Below are 17,930 nucleotides of genomic sequence, written 5' to 3'. Positions count from 1 at the left end.
AAAATTTGTCCCTTAATCAAATGTTAAATAGCTTCCATTGCTCATGAATCGCGTTTTAAAAGACACTTTCGGAGATGCATCCAAAACCGCCCCTCGTCACCTGTGCATCTGATAGATGTCTAACAGAGAGAGATATATCTAATAGATGTCTAATAGGCATCTATTAGAATATATAAATAGACAATATATAAATATCTATTTTCCATGTGGGGAGTCGGGCCATATTGCCAAGGAGTGTCTCTGGAGTCTCTCTAAGCTGGGTCTCAGGCAGGGCCTCAATACCTACGACCATTGCTATCTCACTGGTCACTTCCCTTCCTCACATCAGCTGTAACTGATGTCCTTTCGTTTGACTTCAAATATCCATACCCGCTATAGCCGACTTAAGATTTTTTCCACATGAAAATGCTTGTCAGCTCTGGCCGACATTTGGTGCAAAAGGGTTTTAAAAAACTGGTGTATACCAAGATTGCGAAAAAATTTAAATTAATCTCCGATTTTAAATTGCATTAAATTAAAGCCACTAAGCTGAGACAATTTACATAAAATTGGAGAAAAATGCAAAATGGAGGGGAAAAATAAATTACTACCACCATTTTCAGAAGTAAATGTAATAAACTATTGATACCATAATTTCCATCCCTTCATACATAAATATGCTCAAAGCAAAATAAAATTTCAAAATATTTAGCATGCTTGTCATGGAACAAGAAATAATGAACACTGATAATTAAAAGAAAAAAATATTTTATCTTCATTTAGGTGTACATGAATTCTCAATTCAATGGGTTTAAAAAATCAGCACTTTTCTATCTCTTGAGCATTTCCTGGCAATTTTTACTCCAATGAATTCTAAGATAACAATGTCAGTACTTAAAATTTTTGGCCAAATAACTTGAATAACAATTCAATTGAGCCTCGCGTCACACATTTTCACTGGGCAGTATATCACGCCATCTAAGGCATCAAAAAAAGTCAGAAAGTTATTGTGTAATCAACACAAGGTTAAGTACTCATCCCTCAGGCCACACATTCCGAACAATCCAGGGGAGGAAGGCAGAGACTCGGGAGTACACAGCCGGGGAATTTTGAAATCCACAGATTTTCCCAAACGATGTCACGCCAATCAAAGTGTACATGCAAAACACTTCCTCCGACACGTACTGCAAAGGCCCACCTGAATCACCCTGAAATTAAAAAATACCCAAAATTACTGATTGTTCTCCAGCCCATAAACATGACTGAAATTGGGTACAATACAGTCAGTCACACTTGAGAATACACTTGGGAGTTGGAGAGGAAATAACATTACTGGAGACTTATTTAAGTATACCGGGACCAGCCAAGGTGATAACTTTTACGGAGTCACCCGCAATGCACAAATTGTGCGAAAAATCCACAGAGGAAAAATCGGGATTCGAACCCGGATCCCTCCATTTCCGGCCGAGTGCTTTAGCCAGTTAAGCTACCGAGGCGTCATTCTCCGCTGTGGAAATTTGTGGACTATACCAGACAAGTTGGTATGAACTGCTGAGCATATTATGCAACTAGCAGTCCAGGTTGTGCGCATGGCGCCACAGCCGGAGATTGTCCAATATATTCCACAAATTTCCACAGAGGAGAATGACGCCTCATTAGCTTAACTGGCTAAAGCACTCGGCCAGAAATCGAGGGATCTGGGTTCGAATCCCGGTCAAGGCGAATGATTTTTCCTCTGTGGATTTTTCGCACATTACTGGAAACCGTGCAGAATGAGCAGATGTCTTTTCAAGACTTGAGAATAAAATGGATACAAAGAATTACTTTGACAATAATCAAGAGCCACAAATCATACCCACTGATTCAAACAAAAGGTTAATTTGTATAATTGAGGGTAGAGCTCACCCAAACTAAGCCACAGGAATGTGAACTACACGCATTCAGTGTGGGGGCCAATTCCTTTTCCTGAGCCACATCTCACCAAGAGGATTTCGTTTAGGCTTGTCCAGGGACAAGGATTTTGAACCTGGGACCTGCTGATTAGAAGCCAACCACCAAATAGACTACCATGCTTTCCTCTTACTGTACGAGATAGAAAATAAATACAAACCTGGCAAGTATCTTTGCCTCCTGCCAGCTCACCAGCACAAAGCTGAGTTGGAACAACACCCAATGCTAGCTTATTAGTGGTAGCTTCCACACGATATGTGTCATTGCAGATGTCACCCGAAATTATGCTAAGCTGTACTTTGAGAAGATCAGGACTTGCATCTTCCCCTGAAAGAGTAAGACAAAGTTTGAATCAGAGCATAAATGCCACAGATACTGTATTTACCCGTACAAACCGCACACCTTTTTTCAGGAAATGCCGGTGAAACAAAAATGGGTGTGCGCAGCTTATACAAATCCTCCAAATTGTAATGTAAACTGCGTACCATTTTCCCTCAAATTCTTATCGTTTATTTCTCCAGAGTTTAGCATTGAAACTAGGAACCCAACTCAGGAATTACATTTCTAACATTATTATACCTTATTAATCATGATAACGTAAATTTATTGATTTAGCAATGAATCATGAGTACCTATATTACACTGCACCCTAAAACCATTAGGAAGTTTTTTTCGTCACGAGCAAGCCCAAAAATGGGGGTGTGTGGTAGGGTGCCTCGTTTTGCCACTTTTTTTTAGGAGCGAATCGTAATACCCGGCAAAAGTTTCGTACCCGGGTGGGTATTACAGAAATGATTTTTTTTTAAATCGATTAATATCCTCTGTTCGCCATTTTGTCTTGAAATTTCGAAATTTTTAACGAAAAACTTTAAAAATGTAAATAATTAAAATTTTGTTTTAGCAAGCACTCATAACAACTTCAGACATGATTCACACTTTTTCGACTGAAAAACATCTCTATTTCGCATCATTTATCGCATGCATAGTGTAAAATGAGAATGTGTGTTTCGGGTTGCCTTCTCACAAAACTGCTTTCGGGGACACGATAAAAGGTCATTATCTCGATAATTAAAAGGAATAGAGCTGACGTATTTGGTCTAAAATATCAAGGAATGACCAATGTTATACACTATTGGAAAAAATGAGTGCTTGCTAAAACAAAATTTTAATTATTTACATTTTTAACGTTTTTCGTTGAAAATTTCGAAATTTCAAGACAAAATGGCAAACAGAAGATATTAATCGATTTAGAAAAAAAAATCATTTCTGTAATACCCACCCGGGTACGCAACTTTTGCCGGGTATTTCGATTCGCTCCTAAAAAAGTGGCAAAACAAGGCACCCTAGTGTGTGGGATACTTGACGGCGTGGCTTACACAAGTAAATATGGTATAACATATCACTCATGACATCCAAAAATGCTGTGAGTCAAACTGGTGTAGTTGATTTTCACAGTAAAATATTTTCATGACATTATATTGGACTAAGCCACTTATACCCAAACAAATTATCACATCTGAGCTAAAGTATTTTATTTTGAGAATCACCACATTCTCCAAATTATGTAGTTGTTGCATTAAATTGGCAAAATTACTCTTTTTTCAAAGCATACATTTTTCTTGTCCAGTGTAATGATTGCAAACATCTCATAATATTGTGAAAAATTAATTTATTCCTTTCAAACTTGCCCAATAAAAATATTTTTTTTTCATTTTCTAGCATAAAAAAAGAGGCATTAAGAGGTTAGAGTCAGGGAATGTAGCAATGGTAAAAAACATTTTTATCCACATCTTTTTCTGGGATTATCTTTATTATTATCCAAGTGTGTTCACTGATTAGCAATTTTAAAAATCCTTGAGATTCCAGGTTTTCCACAGGAATTGTTTTCTTTTACGTACCAGAACCACTTTCATGCAACCAAACCCTAATATCCACTCATCATATACAGCTGTAGTCATAATACCTTTCTGGGGAAAGTGTGGGTCTATCTGTAGTGGGTAAAATAAAGTCTGTACCTCTCCAAACTTTCAGGAAGCAATAGCGGTCTAGCAGTAGTGTAGCCAGGAATTTTGTTCAGGGGGGTCCAAAACCAGGGGGGAAAATTTAAAAAAAACAGGGTGCTAAGTAATGGGTTTTTAACTAATTTTAACACTTTCATAATCGAAAAAAACTATAATTGTTAAAGAAATAGTTCGTAAATTCGTGATTTTTCAATATTTTGCTTTCTTTTTTGAAGGAAAACAATTGTGTTTTTATATTTAGGGGGGGGGGGGGTCCGGACCCCCTGGATCCCCCTCTGGATCCCCCCCTGGCTACCCCACTGGCATCTAGTAAACATGGGTGCCAGCACTATAAACTTGACTGTTGCTGCTTATGAGCAAATGAAGTTTCATGGACTATGATGCACAAAATTGGGATAGAATATTGACAGTGGCAGACTAAGATAGACCCTCCTGTAACTTCTGGAAAAATTGAAAAGATGGAGATCTTCACAGTGGCTCTCCAATTAATTTTTTAAATTTACCAGCTAAAAAAACAATGTCTAAAAATACCAGATGAATATTTAAGACCGAGTCTGTATGTAAGACTGCATCCGCACTATTGCTAAGAGTTATTGTACACCACCAAGGTAGTGGAGAAAGTAATTCCCCATACAAAACAAGTACACACTGTAATCTGCCCCTCAGGATTTGAGTATTTATTTTAGTACAAAGTATATTCTGTGAGATACATATTTATCTTATTTTCAGCTGAGTTGGTGGCTACACTGTGGTATGGGGTCATATTTAATGTTGACGGCACAGCAGCCTTAGACCCCCTGCTTCCTTCGTGCTCTTCACAATGCATTTATCTCTCACCCATCAGTGTCTACTCCATCTACACCTTATGCCTTCCACTCTTTTCTCTCTTTCTTACTCCCCTATACAATGCTCTTTGTATCATCTCTTTTGAATTCATAAACACCTCCTTGCTAGAAATGCTATTCACCTCTGATGATTCTAGTTACTCTGTCCATTTTCCTTGACTGTTTCCCGATTGGTTAAATGACTTTACAGGTTACGTTTACCGTTAACGTTAAAGGTTAGTGGTCCTCTACCAACACATTTAGCATCAAATTCTGTGATTTTTAAGGTCTGCAATACATTATGACAAATATAGGCCGGAAATAAAATACTTCTGGACACATTCACCCATTTCTCATCATAGCACACGGAATGATTGATTGTACAGTAAAGAAAAGTGTGACAGGAAATCTTTCCCCAAAATAAATATGTATGTACCTCAAATACTTCCTCAAAAGGGCATCGAGTATATTTACAAAAAATATACATTACCATGACCAACTCGACCCCAGCCAGTAGCAAGGGCTTTGGCAAAGGGCAATGCTGTTTCTCTGTGTAGGCATGCAGGCCGGATAAACCTGTTGAAAAGTGGATGCCGTCCTCCTCGTGGAATGGGTTGGGGAGGCACCAGTGGTGTATCATCCCCAGCCAAGGGTGCCAGCCTCATAAGTGCAATGTCATTATACTTTGCAGGGACCTTGTAGTTTGGATGCCTAATTCTTTCCACTACTTGAAGGATTCTTCCACTCGTTCCAGCTCGGCCACTTGTGATTGAAGAAACCAGCTCCAAGTCTCCCACCTGCACCCATTTAGCCTCACCACTGAAATAATACAGAATATCATTCATTATCACCAGCCACTAAATTGATAAGAATTTTAACAATAGGATATTTCACTCTGACCAAAAATGGCAATTCATTTAAAAAATTCATTGGATGAAAGGGAAAGATAGGTAATAACTAGGGATGGTCGGATCCAAATATCTGCGGATATTGCCCTTCATCGGATACATTGGATCCAAAGTCGCGGAAGACATCGGATCTGTATCTGAAATTTTAAATGATAGCTTGAGTGAATGCAGTGCAATGAATAAGGGTGGAAAGAGTTCAAATTCTCTCTTCGAATGCGCCGTCACTTGCGATTCTTGTCCTACTCATGAGCTGTTTTGTTTGAAAGCTCTTGCAGAGGTTATGTGGCAGAATTTCAGCTGCGGAAAATAAAAAAGGCAAAATACGACTGGCACTTAGAGTGACTCTTGTGGCATTTTTTAGTGTACCCCCCGACAAAAATTTCTGGTACCCCCCCCAGAAATTCCTCCGAACTTATCCGCAGAACTTCTCCCGCTAACGTTTTTCACGCAAAGGATTTTCGTGCAAAGGCCCATTCAAAGGCTTTCAGATTCACTCAAAGGCTTGGAGATTCTAAGTCTCGAAACTCTTGTCTCCAAACTCTGTCCTTCGACGCTGCCCTCCGATGCAGTCCTCCGACACCAGCCCACCTGGAGATCAAAACTTATATAGGTAGTACGGCGGAGGAATACCTGCACCTGGCAATTGAGGGGAAGTGGGTGCTGAGGTGTAAGAATGCAGTTTAGAGTGAGAAATACTCCACTTTGTCCTATCATTACTCTCTCTCCCTCCAAGACCTCATCCTACCATGTCATTCACCTCCTTGAATTCCAATGACTTGCCTCTACCAGCTATCACACCACTTGGTTATGTCTCCAACCCAGGAGATAGAGGAGAGAAAACCCGGCGGTACGCGGTTCTCCCCCAACCCCGGCTTGGATGACGTACGTTTTGCAGTGGTGCCAGTCAACAGGGGCGCCTACCGGCAGATAGTATACACCGATGCAGCTAACTTGAACATCGCCCTATTACCCCTCCACTCCTTTGCAAATTCCCTCCCCTCCACCCTGACATGATTCAGAGGTTGCCCAGATCTCTTTTTGCTTTGGCACTGGTGGTGGATAGATTGCTCGGCTGAGATGGGTGATTTCTGCAAAATCATACAGCTTGTACTCAGTCTTTGGTAATGTTTCCTATGAGATCATTAGTTATCATCGTTGTTTTCTGTAATAATTCTGATTTTGACTATTCCTACTTCTAATAGATATTGATTGAAAATGACTCGTAATTTTGTGACAATTATTTCTTTGAGTGCTGATTATTCTTGTTTGCGGAGTCTTTCCCTCAACCAGCTAGTGACAGACGATCGGAGTTCCCTGTGTCTGGAGCTTACGTTCAGAATCTGGAAGATTTAAAGACGTAACGCCTCACTCTTCCCAAGAGATTGTGCGCTCCTTCGCCTCCACCTCTCCTTTACAGTCTTCTGCTGCCCACCCCTTCCTCATGCTGAGCGGTCGAGCACCTCGTCGCACGTGACATTAATGCTGTGTTGCTGATTGCCCAGTTGCAATTTAATTTAGTGATATCCTGATGAAAATGTCTTTCGTTGTGTAGAAAAATTTCTATTGAGATAAGGAGAACCAGTGTATGCCATGTGCGTGCACTGTGCCGTGAAATTATCACGAGGAAGTGCTAAATCCACCTCACCATACTGAAGCATTTTCGGGTGAAACACAAGTCACAAACACAAGGTATGCGATAAGAAAGTGACAAAATTCGGGTGAAATGTGCACGAGGAAAATTTGAATTCAGTCGATGGCAGTGGGGTAGCCAGGAATTTCATTAGGGGGGGTCCAAAACCGGGGGGGAAAATTTTTAAACAGTGTACAAAGTAGAGGGTTTCAAACTAATTTTAACACCAGACTGATTGTTGACGACTTAACTTGTGGAAATCCATGGATAATAATAATAATAATAATGATAGTGATAATTGAAACAGCAGTAGTATTTTTCCAAACTTTTTTATTCTTTCTCAACTGGTTCCAATGCTTACGCATCATTATCAAGAGCTGTCTAACTTTAGGAGCACCAAGCCTGGTATTTATATTGAGGGTAGGTGTAGGTGAGGTAAAATATAGAAGCATGAATGGGGGAGGGGTTGAGGTTGGGCACTCATTTGCGGGATGTCTATTCAGGGTCATCGGAAAAGGTGTTCATGGGAGGAGGAGGGACTTTCACGTTAAGGAAGGGTGTGGCAAAGCCGATGAATCGGCTTTAAACCGGTCAAGAAAGAATAAAAGGAGTGCGGAAAAATACTACTGTTGTTTCAATTATCACTAATTTTAACACCCTTCATAATAAAAAAAACTTCATTTTTAAAAGAAATCTATTGTAAATTCATGATTTTTCAATATTTTGTTTCCTTTTATGAAGTAAAGTTTGTAATTGTGCTTTTATATTTCGGGGGGTCCGGACCCCCCAGACTTCCCGCTCTTCCTGCGCCACTGGTCAGTGGTTTATCTGAAAGATTTTTCCTATTTTCATTTCCAAACCCAAGCGTAACAGTTTAGGTCCTGAGCATGTAAAGATGTTTTTAAAAAAACAACTTGAAAGCCTATAAAAATGATTTTTAATTTATTAAAACATAAAAATATGTATGAAAATCTAAAAAGCATTCCTTTGATTGTATGTACCGAGAATAAACTTGAATAATTACTTTGTTTAATAGCAGGAATTTGAAAATGCATTTTGATCCAAAAATATCCAATCCGAAATATCTGGCTCCAAAAATCAAGGATCCGATCCGAATCCGGATAAAAAAAAAATCCTGGATCCGTCCATCCCTAGTAATGACGCAAAATACCTTCGTAATACCTTCGTTATTCAGCCATTCTCTCGTAAGATTAAAGTAAAAAAATGGAGAAATTTTCTGCCTACTTTTCATTAGTTCTTGATATCATTTCATCCGTTAAGGCGAGTGATTTAAAGGAAAAATATGGGTATCTTTATTTATCAAACTACATACCTACATCACAGCCTATCTTCAAGAAAAGGAATCACTCACAAGAATGTAAACAGCAATAAACCATTTGTACCATGCAAAAGGCTGAGGAGTATCTGATAAGTAGTGGCCCATTCCACATAAACTCATTATGTCATCAACTTTTCCACAAAAGGGTTAAAGCCAGTAGTTTTTTTTATGCCAACAGCTGAAGAAGTAGTTGACCGATTGAAAAATGGAAAAAAATGAGTTTCTTAATTCATCAAATTTGCCAGAGGCAAAAAAATTGAGATTAAGCATATTTTAATGGAATGAATGCAAAGAATAAAATAAAACAGCATAAAATTGCATAATGAAAAGAGAAAAGTGGACTCGATTCACCAAGAACTCATGGTTAATTAAATCAAGGATCATAATTGCTCATTATAATCAGTGTTGGTAGAAGTACTGAAAAAAGTAACTGGGTTCAATTACAGTTATTTCCTATAAAAAGTAATAAATTAGGAGAACGAATTATAGTGACTTTAAAAAGCAATCAGTAAAATTAATTATAAATACTTCCTGTAATATTGTCCACTTTTGAGACCACCTGGCTATTGTCAAAAATTTCACTAAAAATGTGGAATAAATGAGTCATAGAGATTGCAAAAGTGGCAATTTCACTTGCAATATGCACAGTTTTAACTGCTGCGACAACAGAAGGGGTGTCATGTTTTGTACCCCTCATAAGTATGCTACAATAAGAGTGGCTGAGCATATTATCACAGACTACAGGAATATTATCCTGTAAGTTTGTTATGGTCCTCAGTGACTCGAAGTCATTTGAAGCCCTAAAGTAAACCAGTGAAATCAGTAAAGTAATGAGGATAATCAATAATAACATTCTGTTGCCATCATTGAAAAAAAGTGTCGTCACTTTACCACATTTGTAGCCTTTTCCTCAAGATGAAATCCCTCAGGTGTCTCAGAACATAAATGTATTTAGTGAGCCTTGGTCACTGAGGAAACTTAAAGAGGTATTTTTGGTAACCATACTATCGTTTTAAATAAGCATTTCAAAAATTTTGAGCACTTATTGAATAGACCTTGCACATATGATGTTTCACACTGATACAACTCCAAATTCTATCACTACTATTATGCACTAAAGTTATAATTTACACAGTTTCAAATGAAGGGATAGAATCATTAAATCACACATGAATGAAATTAACAAAAAAAAAAAACAACATACCTTCGTGAAGAAGTGCAGTGAGCAGCAGTCAGCACAAAGTTTTCGCTTATGAGTGATCCTCCACAAAGCCAGGCAACATTTGATTCAGAACCATAACCAATGGCAGCCTAGAACAAAGATAATTATTTAAGTATAATTTAACTTCCCGAAGCAATCACTGAATCAATACCGACATTTAATGAAGCAATTTAATTCAATCCCACACTTTTACAAAAGACTATCTTTGATAACAAGTCAAAGATATCACAAATACCGAAACAGATATAGATATGAGAAGTGAAAAAACAGAAGAAGTTGATATATTTCTAGCAGATAATTGCAGGTACCTATACTTCATTACAGCAATACTTAAAATTTTCTTTAAAATGATAATTACGTGCACGTGATGGTCAAAGATAAATGTGGTCATATTTGCAGTCAATGGCAAAACCAGCAATATGATGGCTTATCGAAATTGAAATAACTATTTGCTCTTATAAATGGCATTAACTTCTATACACGAATTTTTGCCTAATGTTGATGATGATAGGTTAGCTGAATACATAAATTTGCTCTGTATTGATGATGACGAATCTGCAGAGAGTGAAGATCTTCGATAGAACATTAAAGGTGGCCATGATAGATCCCATTTTCATCAAGAAACGGATGAAAAGGAAGAGTTATATAAGACACAAAACTGTGGTGATCGTTTGTAAGCAGAGAAGACAGTTTTCACTAATATTAAGAAATATTGTGATTCATCCCGTCTTCCAAATTCTTGGAAACTACTGGTCCCTAACAGCTACCAACCCAAATTCTTCTCCAGTCATGCACTTCAATCTTTTTTTCACCAATGGACCATGGTTATGAAGGAAACCAACAGCTAGGCTGAACAGTTTTTTGCTTCACATCACATCTTATGGCCAAATTTGAGAACGCTGACGTGGCCTCCACTGTCCCATCAATGCGAAGGCTACTATTGCAGTTTTCATGGAAATGGGAATAACAAAGAGATTGAGGTGACTGTCAGGCAGTGTTCACTTGACAGTTGGCCAGTTCAGAAAGAATGGGAGAGCGGGAACCAGAATGACGTCACACGGCGTTTTCCCAGCATTCATACTTAGCCATCGCGTTTTCGCGTGCTTGAAAATTTTCACTTTTCATTTAATCGCTAAAAATAGATATCGTCATTTAATAATCTAAGAGCATGAAATACGTTCTCCAGGAGTAATAATCTTTCGATTTAGGCTATAAAAAAATAATAGGAAACCATATGGTTTCCTATTATTTTTTTATGTGGTACCATATGGTTTCCTATTATTTTTTTATACCCTACCCTATTGCGGTTCAGAACAAAATCACCATTCTATCTAGTGTAAATTGGACATTCAAGGGGGAGGCTCAGCCCCATTAGCCCCCCACCCTCCATAGATCCGCCACTGCCTATTCTTGAATTCTATGCATACTTCATAAACTTGAATAAACTAAAATTCTGTATTTGTATGACCCCATTTCCCCCATATTTCGGCAGATTTGGCCTTAACTCCTCCAACAATGAGGGTGTTTCTTTCATAGCACATTGACTCACATTTTCTCAAATAATCACCTTTTTCCAAAAAAAATCACCTCAGTTTTCATACAACATTCAATGAATAATGAAATCTCCCATTAGAGGCAAATAACTTGTATAATAACGTTATATTAAGATTAATACAATTCAAAACGAGCGTGCTGCGCCCGCTCCCAGCGGGCTTCCCCCGCTCTTTTCAATGCAGGTCCACAGAGGGATAGGCACGTTTCTAATTTTAAAATGTAGAAAAAAAAGGAGGGTCTTAATTACAAATTTAATTGGAATGTTCATGCACAAATTGAAGTCAGAGGACCTCTTTGAACACAACATTGGAAGTAATTACACTATCCTCTGTTAAACGCACATGATAACTCATACTTAGGTATTGACAGGAGACTTGAATGTGGAATCAGCCGCATTTTGATAAAAGTTATATAAAGAATGCGAGATATTGTTGCATATGAACAAGTGCATCAGTTTGTGCGCCGTTAACGTCAGGAATATTTACCAGTTTTTTTTTGTTTTGTTTTTTTTTAAATTATTTAAAAACCAATTTTAGGAAACAATAGCAATATTTAGGAAGTAAGATATGCCGTCGCATGCTCTCTGATAAATTCTGTGCATTTTGGTACCTCATTTGTAGAGTTTGGTTGCGTATAAGTTGAGAAAAAGGTATCTATGCAGTAGAAATAATATAGAAGATAACACTCACCATGTGAGGAAATTCGGCAGATTTAGCTCTAACTCCTCCTACAATGAGGGGTGTTTCTTCCACAGCACATTGACTCACATTTGCTCGGACACTGCCGGGCAAATTTACGGGAGAATCTTCCAAGGTGTACACCCACTGCGAGTATTCCCGGCATTCTAAAGAAATAACATAAATATGACGAGTAAACGGACAAAATGACAATATTTGAATGATTTACTGCCGATAAACTAATTAACCTGATTTGAGATACAATTGTATGCATTGTATCTTAAGATGATAGAATAATTATACAAAAGGAAAAAATTAAAATTATACCTAAAAGTATAAAAATAACGAATATTCTACCTCTCTGGGAGAATATAAATGACACTGGCAAACGCGAGACGTAAATTATACATTACTTGAAAAAGACACAACAGCCCAATATTTGATATAATTGATCGAATAATAAGGGTAGATATGTAAAATCTTGGAAGGTCGTGGAATGAAATGTAATGCGCAATAACTTACTTCTCTCAGCAATGGATTTCGGGTTGTTTCTTCCACCTACACCCTGGTTGTTCACTATCGCTCTCACTGTAGTCGTAGTCTGAACAGTAGTTACAGGAGTAGTGGCTCTCGTTGTTTGCCGTGTGGTCGTGGACGGAGTAGTAGCAGCATTACCACCTGTTCCAGATGCCGCGGGACAACAAACAATAGGGCTGGAACCTTGAAATCCGCAAGAGACTGGTACACGTCCCCTACGGAGACCCTCCAGCACGCTTGGACAGTTGCTTATAACCGCACATCTTCCAGGACTTCCTCGATTATCAGCAGAGCAAGAATCGCCTTCAAAACATTTTACATGAATCAGTAGTATGAAAACGAACGGCTCTGAAGGACTGTCCAGAATTATAGAAGTCACAAACGAAATAGATCCCACACTCACCTACGTATTGTCCCGCCGCACCACTGACAATCGTAATTACAGCAAACAAAACAAAAAGCGCATTGCGCTCACGGAACTTTGTTTTGAGCGAGTGACTTAAATACATCCTGGCCTCCTACATTTATTTTGCATCGATCAAAGAACATATCGCATCATTTATTAACACACGTACTCACTATTAGACAGAAACTTCAATGGCAAAAAAGCACTTTTAACGGATAAACACGACGAGCGAGTCGTCTACTTACCGATTTCTTCCGCGAATGCGAGCCGAGCTCTGTGATCTGCTCAGCCGCAGAAACCGCCTTGGAAGATGAGTGGAAGAAAAATGCCGCTGACGTCAGACCCTCCTCCTTCATATAGCCGAGGCCTTTTCCTGAAATTATGCGGACCGGTTTTTACGGGAGCTGACCTTCCACGTCCTTCGCTGTTCCACGCTCGAACGCGCAATTTGAGTAGAGCACCAAAATGTAATTATTGTCGTTATTAAAATGGTAATTGCGAGGTTCATTGAGAAATATGCATCACCGCAATTTCTATTTGGCTATGCGTATTTGAAGCTGTAATTGAAATTTTAGATTTTTCCTGGCGGGAGATATAGTGTGCGAAAAATGAAGAAAAAAATTACTTTGAATCCTTCGTAATCTTCGTCGAATAGCGTGAAAAATTAAGTAGCTATATGAAATTTATAACCCAACTTTTAATATTTAAGTTGTGTTGACAAAAATATTTCTTACATTCTCACACCCCTAAATGCTGTTTTAGCGACATTTTAATCCCTACCTTCCCCTATGTACAGACCTTTTTCGTAGGAGCTGAGTCCTTATCTATGTTCCCCCCGTGGCCAAAAAAGTTCTGTCTCCTCTGGCTGCAAATTTATGCTCATGGTCCTTATATACATGGGACATTAGTTTCCCTGATCTTTCAAAACATACCTCCATGACCTTTGACCCCCATTATCACCTTCGGAGGTCAAAAAATCAACAATACGGATCCATGAACTGCAAAATGACTTGGACACGCTTTAAAAACCTATGTTTCCACATGTTGGTTGTCATGATTTCCTGACGTTTAACTCTATGACCTTTGACCTCAGTATTAGCCTTGGAGGTCAAGTAGTGGATAAGACGGGTATTTGGACAATAAAAATGACTTGGGCACCCTTTAAAACCTATGGATCGACACCTTTGTTGGTATGCCATTCTTTTTGCCACCCCTGCTTTGACCTTGACTGTGGCCTTACTGGGTCAAAGGTTGAATTTTCGTAAATAAAAGTGTTATTTTCGGTTTTCTCGTGTCCGAAAACCTGAGAATTGACATCTTGGTCAATGAAATTCAGACTTTTTCTATCTCGATTTTTTTAACACTGAAACCTCATAAAACAAATCCAAAATTTTGGTTTGGACCCACATTGTGAAGTCAGGTATAGAAGGACCATGGTTACACTATTGGAAAATGGACACTTAAATGGCCGTAGAAAATCACAAACGTAAGATTGTATTTTCTCTCCATTTAAGCATATGAAACTGCCCGAATGATAACTATAGTTAGTGAGTATACTCACCCTTTGCCTTTCATGACCCAAGCTAATTAATGGTGTAAGGTAAACAGAAGCTCATCGTAATTAACATCTTTATATCAAGGATAGTACATGGGTAAATAATGAGATGATTCTGGCAAAGCGAATTCTATTCATTGTGGATCAAACTGAACTACAGATTTAGGAGACGCGCTCTTTCAAACCTGATTCATCGTTCACTTAGATGATCAACACCGTATCGGGAAAAGTCCAATTAAAATGGAAATAATTTTTAAACATTTAAAATTAATAAACTTTTAATAATAATTATCTTCATGACCGCAAACCCATATCCAATGACATTCTACAAGTCGACATATGGTATACCTCTACTGTCATAATTGTCATGATAAAGATAAAACAATCGTTTTATTTCCACCGATATTTCTTGACCAACTTAGATTTGGACAATAAACACCTTGATAATTACAGTAATAAGAAATAAAATAGAACAATAAATAATATCTTTTGAAATAAAACAACTGTTTGATCTTTATCACGATTATTTATATTTTTTATTTATATATATCATGATTATTAATCATTATTATGACCATTTATATGATTCTCGATTTCCACAAGGTATCGCCTAAGACGTTAAACTACCGTCGTCATACCTACACATAAACAAGAGTTCAGCATCCGCACACCCCTCGATACTCGGCCCACCCATTTTGACTCTGCATTCTCCTCTTATTCCAACAAGCAACTTCTCCTCAACCATAATTTTGAGCACTTCCTCTTTCCTTTTCCTCTCCGTCCATCTCACAACCTCCATTCTCCTTCGAGCCACTATCACGAATGCCTCCAGCAAATTCTCACCACCAGGGTCGGGCTGGCCAGGTTTGCCGGTCGGCTTTAACCGAGTGCCCCCCGATCTTAGCAGGCCCCCACAACGCTCGCCTCTATCGCTAAGGGTAAATGATATAGAAAGGGAAAATATAGTAGAAAAACTCAGTTTACTCGAACCAAATATTTTTGCATCCATGAAATTCTAGCTTTTCATTAGTTTCTTTATTTACAATATACTCAGTGCAAAAACCGTATGTTAAAGAAATAAAATAAAAGTGCCTGGTTATTTTGAAAGGGCTATTCGAAAAGTTTATTAGTTTTTTTTTTTTTTAGACTTCTGTGTAGATTCGAGGAAAAAACACTAAGTAAACAATAGAACCATAAAAAAATTTTATTAAGTTTTATAAGCTGTCATATTCTCACTTTTCAAGGTATTTTTTTACGAAATTGCTATTTTTAGTAAAATTTATCTAGTTTTTACGAGCAGAATTATCGTCAAAATCTATTTCCGGTAGTACTATTTCCTAAAATTTTCCGTCGGAGGACCTTCGAAAAAGCCCATATTAGAGCCCCAACCGAGGGCCCCCAAACACCCCACCCCTACGCACCTACCCTACGCCTACGCACCTACGCACGAACCCCACCCCTGCTCATCACCTTTCCTCAACGTCCAAACATCTTCGCTATAGGGTTTCTTTATTTACTTTTCAACACATTCTGTAGCGCCTTGGTGGTATGCAATACCTCACCGGATAATACGACATAGGCCTGCTATGCGTAGATAAGTCACTCTTACGGCCGTTTTACACGGGGCACGGAATTGCGCAGGTTAGAGCTGTATTAATTTCTAAAATGGCGTGGAATTGCGCGAATGCATGAACGAAATTAGAACAGGGGCTATTTTGCCGTCACGCATCCACGCATTCTCCAATGTGTTCTAGCAATTCACCGCTTTACACGACGCAATTTTGATTGCGCCTTTTCACGTACGTCATATTGCGCAATTCCGAGTACCGTGTAAAACGGCCTTTAGATATTCATCTGTGATAATATTTAAAACTGGTTTGTTAAGCTGGTAAAATTAAAACTATCATTTGGGAGCGACTATCGCGACCCCTCTCTTAATCCGCCACTGCTTCGCCAATAGGGAAGTTTCCTTCATCAAAGAAAACGAAAGGCATTGATTGCGATTCGTTACTCACCATTAGTGTATTCAAAATATACAAATTATTTGGATTTAGAAATCCAGTGTAGACGATTGTTAATGGTCAATTTTAACCTCATTCGAAAAAGCCCAGATTGGCTCCCATGCGATGCCACTCCACGTGACGTCACAGGGACCCAGATGCTATACGAGTAGTCAGGAGTTTTACATCGTCTGAGATTACCAAAGCATGCATGTGGCACAAAGCTCAAGGAAATATATCTTAGTAATCACCTATTAAAATTGCCTAAGATCGGAAAGTTTCCTTCGTTTGATAGGGTATTGATAATACTTATTAACTGCTAGCAGGGTACTCTGCTACCTGCCAGCAGCCTTCATCGTTGCGGCACTCATAGCCTCGCACCAAGGTGGCCTCACACGGCGGCAGCCGGAACCAGAATGACGTCACACGGGCTTTTCCCAGCATTCATTCGTAGCCGTCGCGTTTTCGCGCGCTAGAAAATTTTCACTTTTCATTTAATCGCGAAAAATAGATATCGTCATTTAAAAATCTGAAAGCTTGAAATACGTAATATTTCGATTTAGGCAATTAAAAAAAAATAAGAAGCCACCCTATTATTTACATCTATCTGTGAACTGACACGCTCAAATATCATAAAAATTAGTAATTTTGGTTCCCTGTATCTTTCCGGTTCATTGTTTTGTAAAATCTTCAAATTTATATTTTTTCATTGCTTAAGCATGAAAGAATAAGAACAATAATGAGGTTCACTAAACAAGCTAGATTTGGAGGAAATCGTAAAATCAAATTTCTCATTTACCGGCGACGTATAAATTGCAGAGTAATTGACCAGCATGGCGCAAAGGTAAGGAATATTTATACGTTTTATCTGTCTTGTATTATTACGTGTTTATTAGTAGATCACCACCCTCGGAATGTATTATGATGACTTAATGAGTTAAAAGCGTTCGTAGCGTAGCACTGCACTTCCTACTTTCTAGTATTGCTCTAGTGGCTTCCTCCCTGAAGTATGCCTTCCTCATTCTTCTCTTTCCAGTGTATCACCTTGACGCAATATTTTGCGCAGACATAGAGATAGAGGCGAAAAGGCATTGTGAGTTTGCCCGCCGCCTATGAATTACTCTGGTTGCACCATGTCAAGTCTAATCTGTCGGACAAAAAATGGGAGTATGAATGTAAAAATTGAGCTTTTAACGTCAGTATTCGTCTTGTTTGAAGCCTTACGATAATTTTCTCACATTAATTGGAATACTCCACATCACTGAACCCTAATTACCAAAACTCTGGCCACTATGTCCGATATACAAACTAGATTGTTTTGTTGTTTG

At 38.4% G+C, this 17,930-nt stretch overlaps 1 protein-coding gene across 1 annotated transcript; it reads right to left on the bottom strand.

Annotated features, from left to right (window-relative positions):
- Positions 1 to 730: 730 nt before the first annotated feature.
- Positions 731 to 13,418, bottom strand: LOC124160423 (serine protease snake-like). The gene is made up of 8 exons (XM_046536278.1): positions 13,293 to 13,418; positions 13,045 to 13,159; positions 12,627 to 12,944; positions 12,117 to 12,271; positions 9,856 to 9,962; positions 5,265 to 5,593; positions 2,090 to 2,256; positions 731 to 1,187 (listed from the first exon to the last, which is right to left on the bottom strand). Exons 1-8 carry the CDS (start codon positions 13,401 to 13,403, stop codon positions 1,014 to 1,016), a joined length of 1,476 nt encoding a protein of 491 aa, XP_046392234.1. The 5' UTR covers positions 13,404 to 13,418; the 3' UTR covers positions 731 to 1,013.
- Between the last annotated feature and the right edge of the window lie 4,512 nt (positions 13,419 to 17,930).

This window comes from Ischnura elegans, chromosome 6 (assembly GCF_921293095.1).
Source record: "Ischnura elegans chromosome 6, ioIscEleg1.1, whole genome shotgun sequence".
NCBI lineage: Eukaryota > Metazoa > Arthropoda > Insecta > Odonata > Coenagrionidae > Ischnura > Ischnura elegans.
The sequence above is the reverse complement of the archived record's forward strand: the minus strand, read 5'-3'. Positions and strand labels throughout refer to the sequence as shown.

Excerpts from the sequence above, each read along its gene's own strand:
- LOC124160423 (XM_046536278.1), bottom strand. The coding sequence starts at position 13,403 with ATGAAGGAGGAGGGTCTGACGTCAGCGGCATTTTTCTTCCACTCATCT. Across the intron at positions 13,160-13,292 it reads CGCATTCGCGGAAGAAATCG|GAGGCCAGGATGTATTTAAG; the intron begins GTAAGTAGACGA and ends AAATAAATGTAG. Across the intron at positions 2,257-5,264 it reads CTGGGGTCGAGTTGGTCATG|GGGAAGATGCAAGTCCTGAT; the intron begins GTAATGTATATT and ends TTACTCTTTCAG.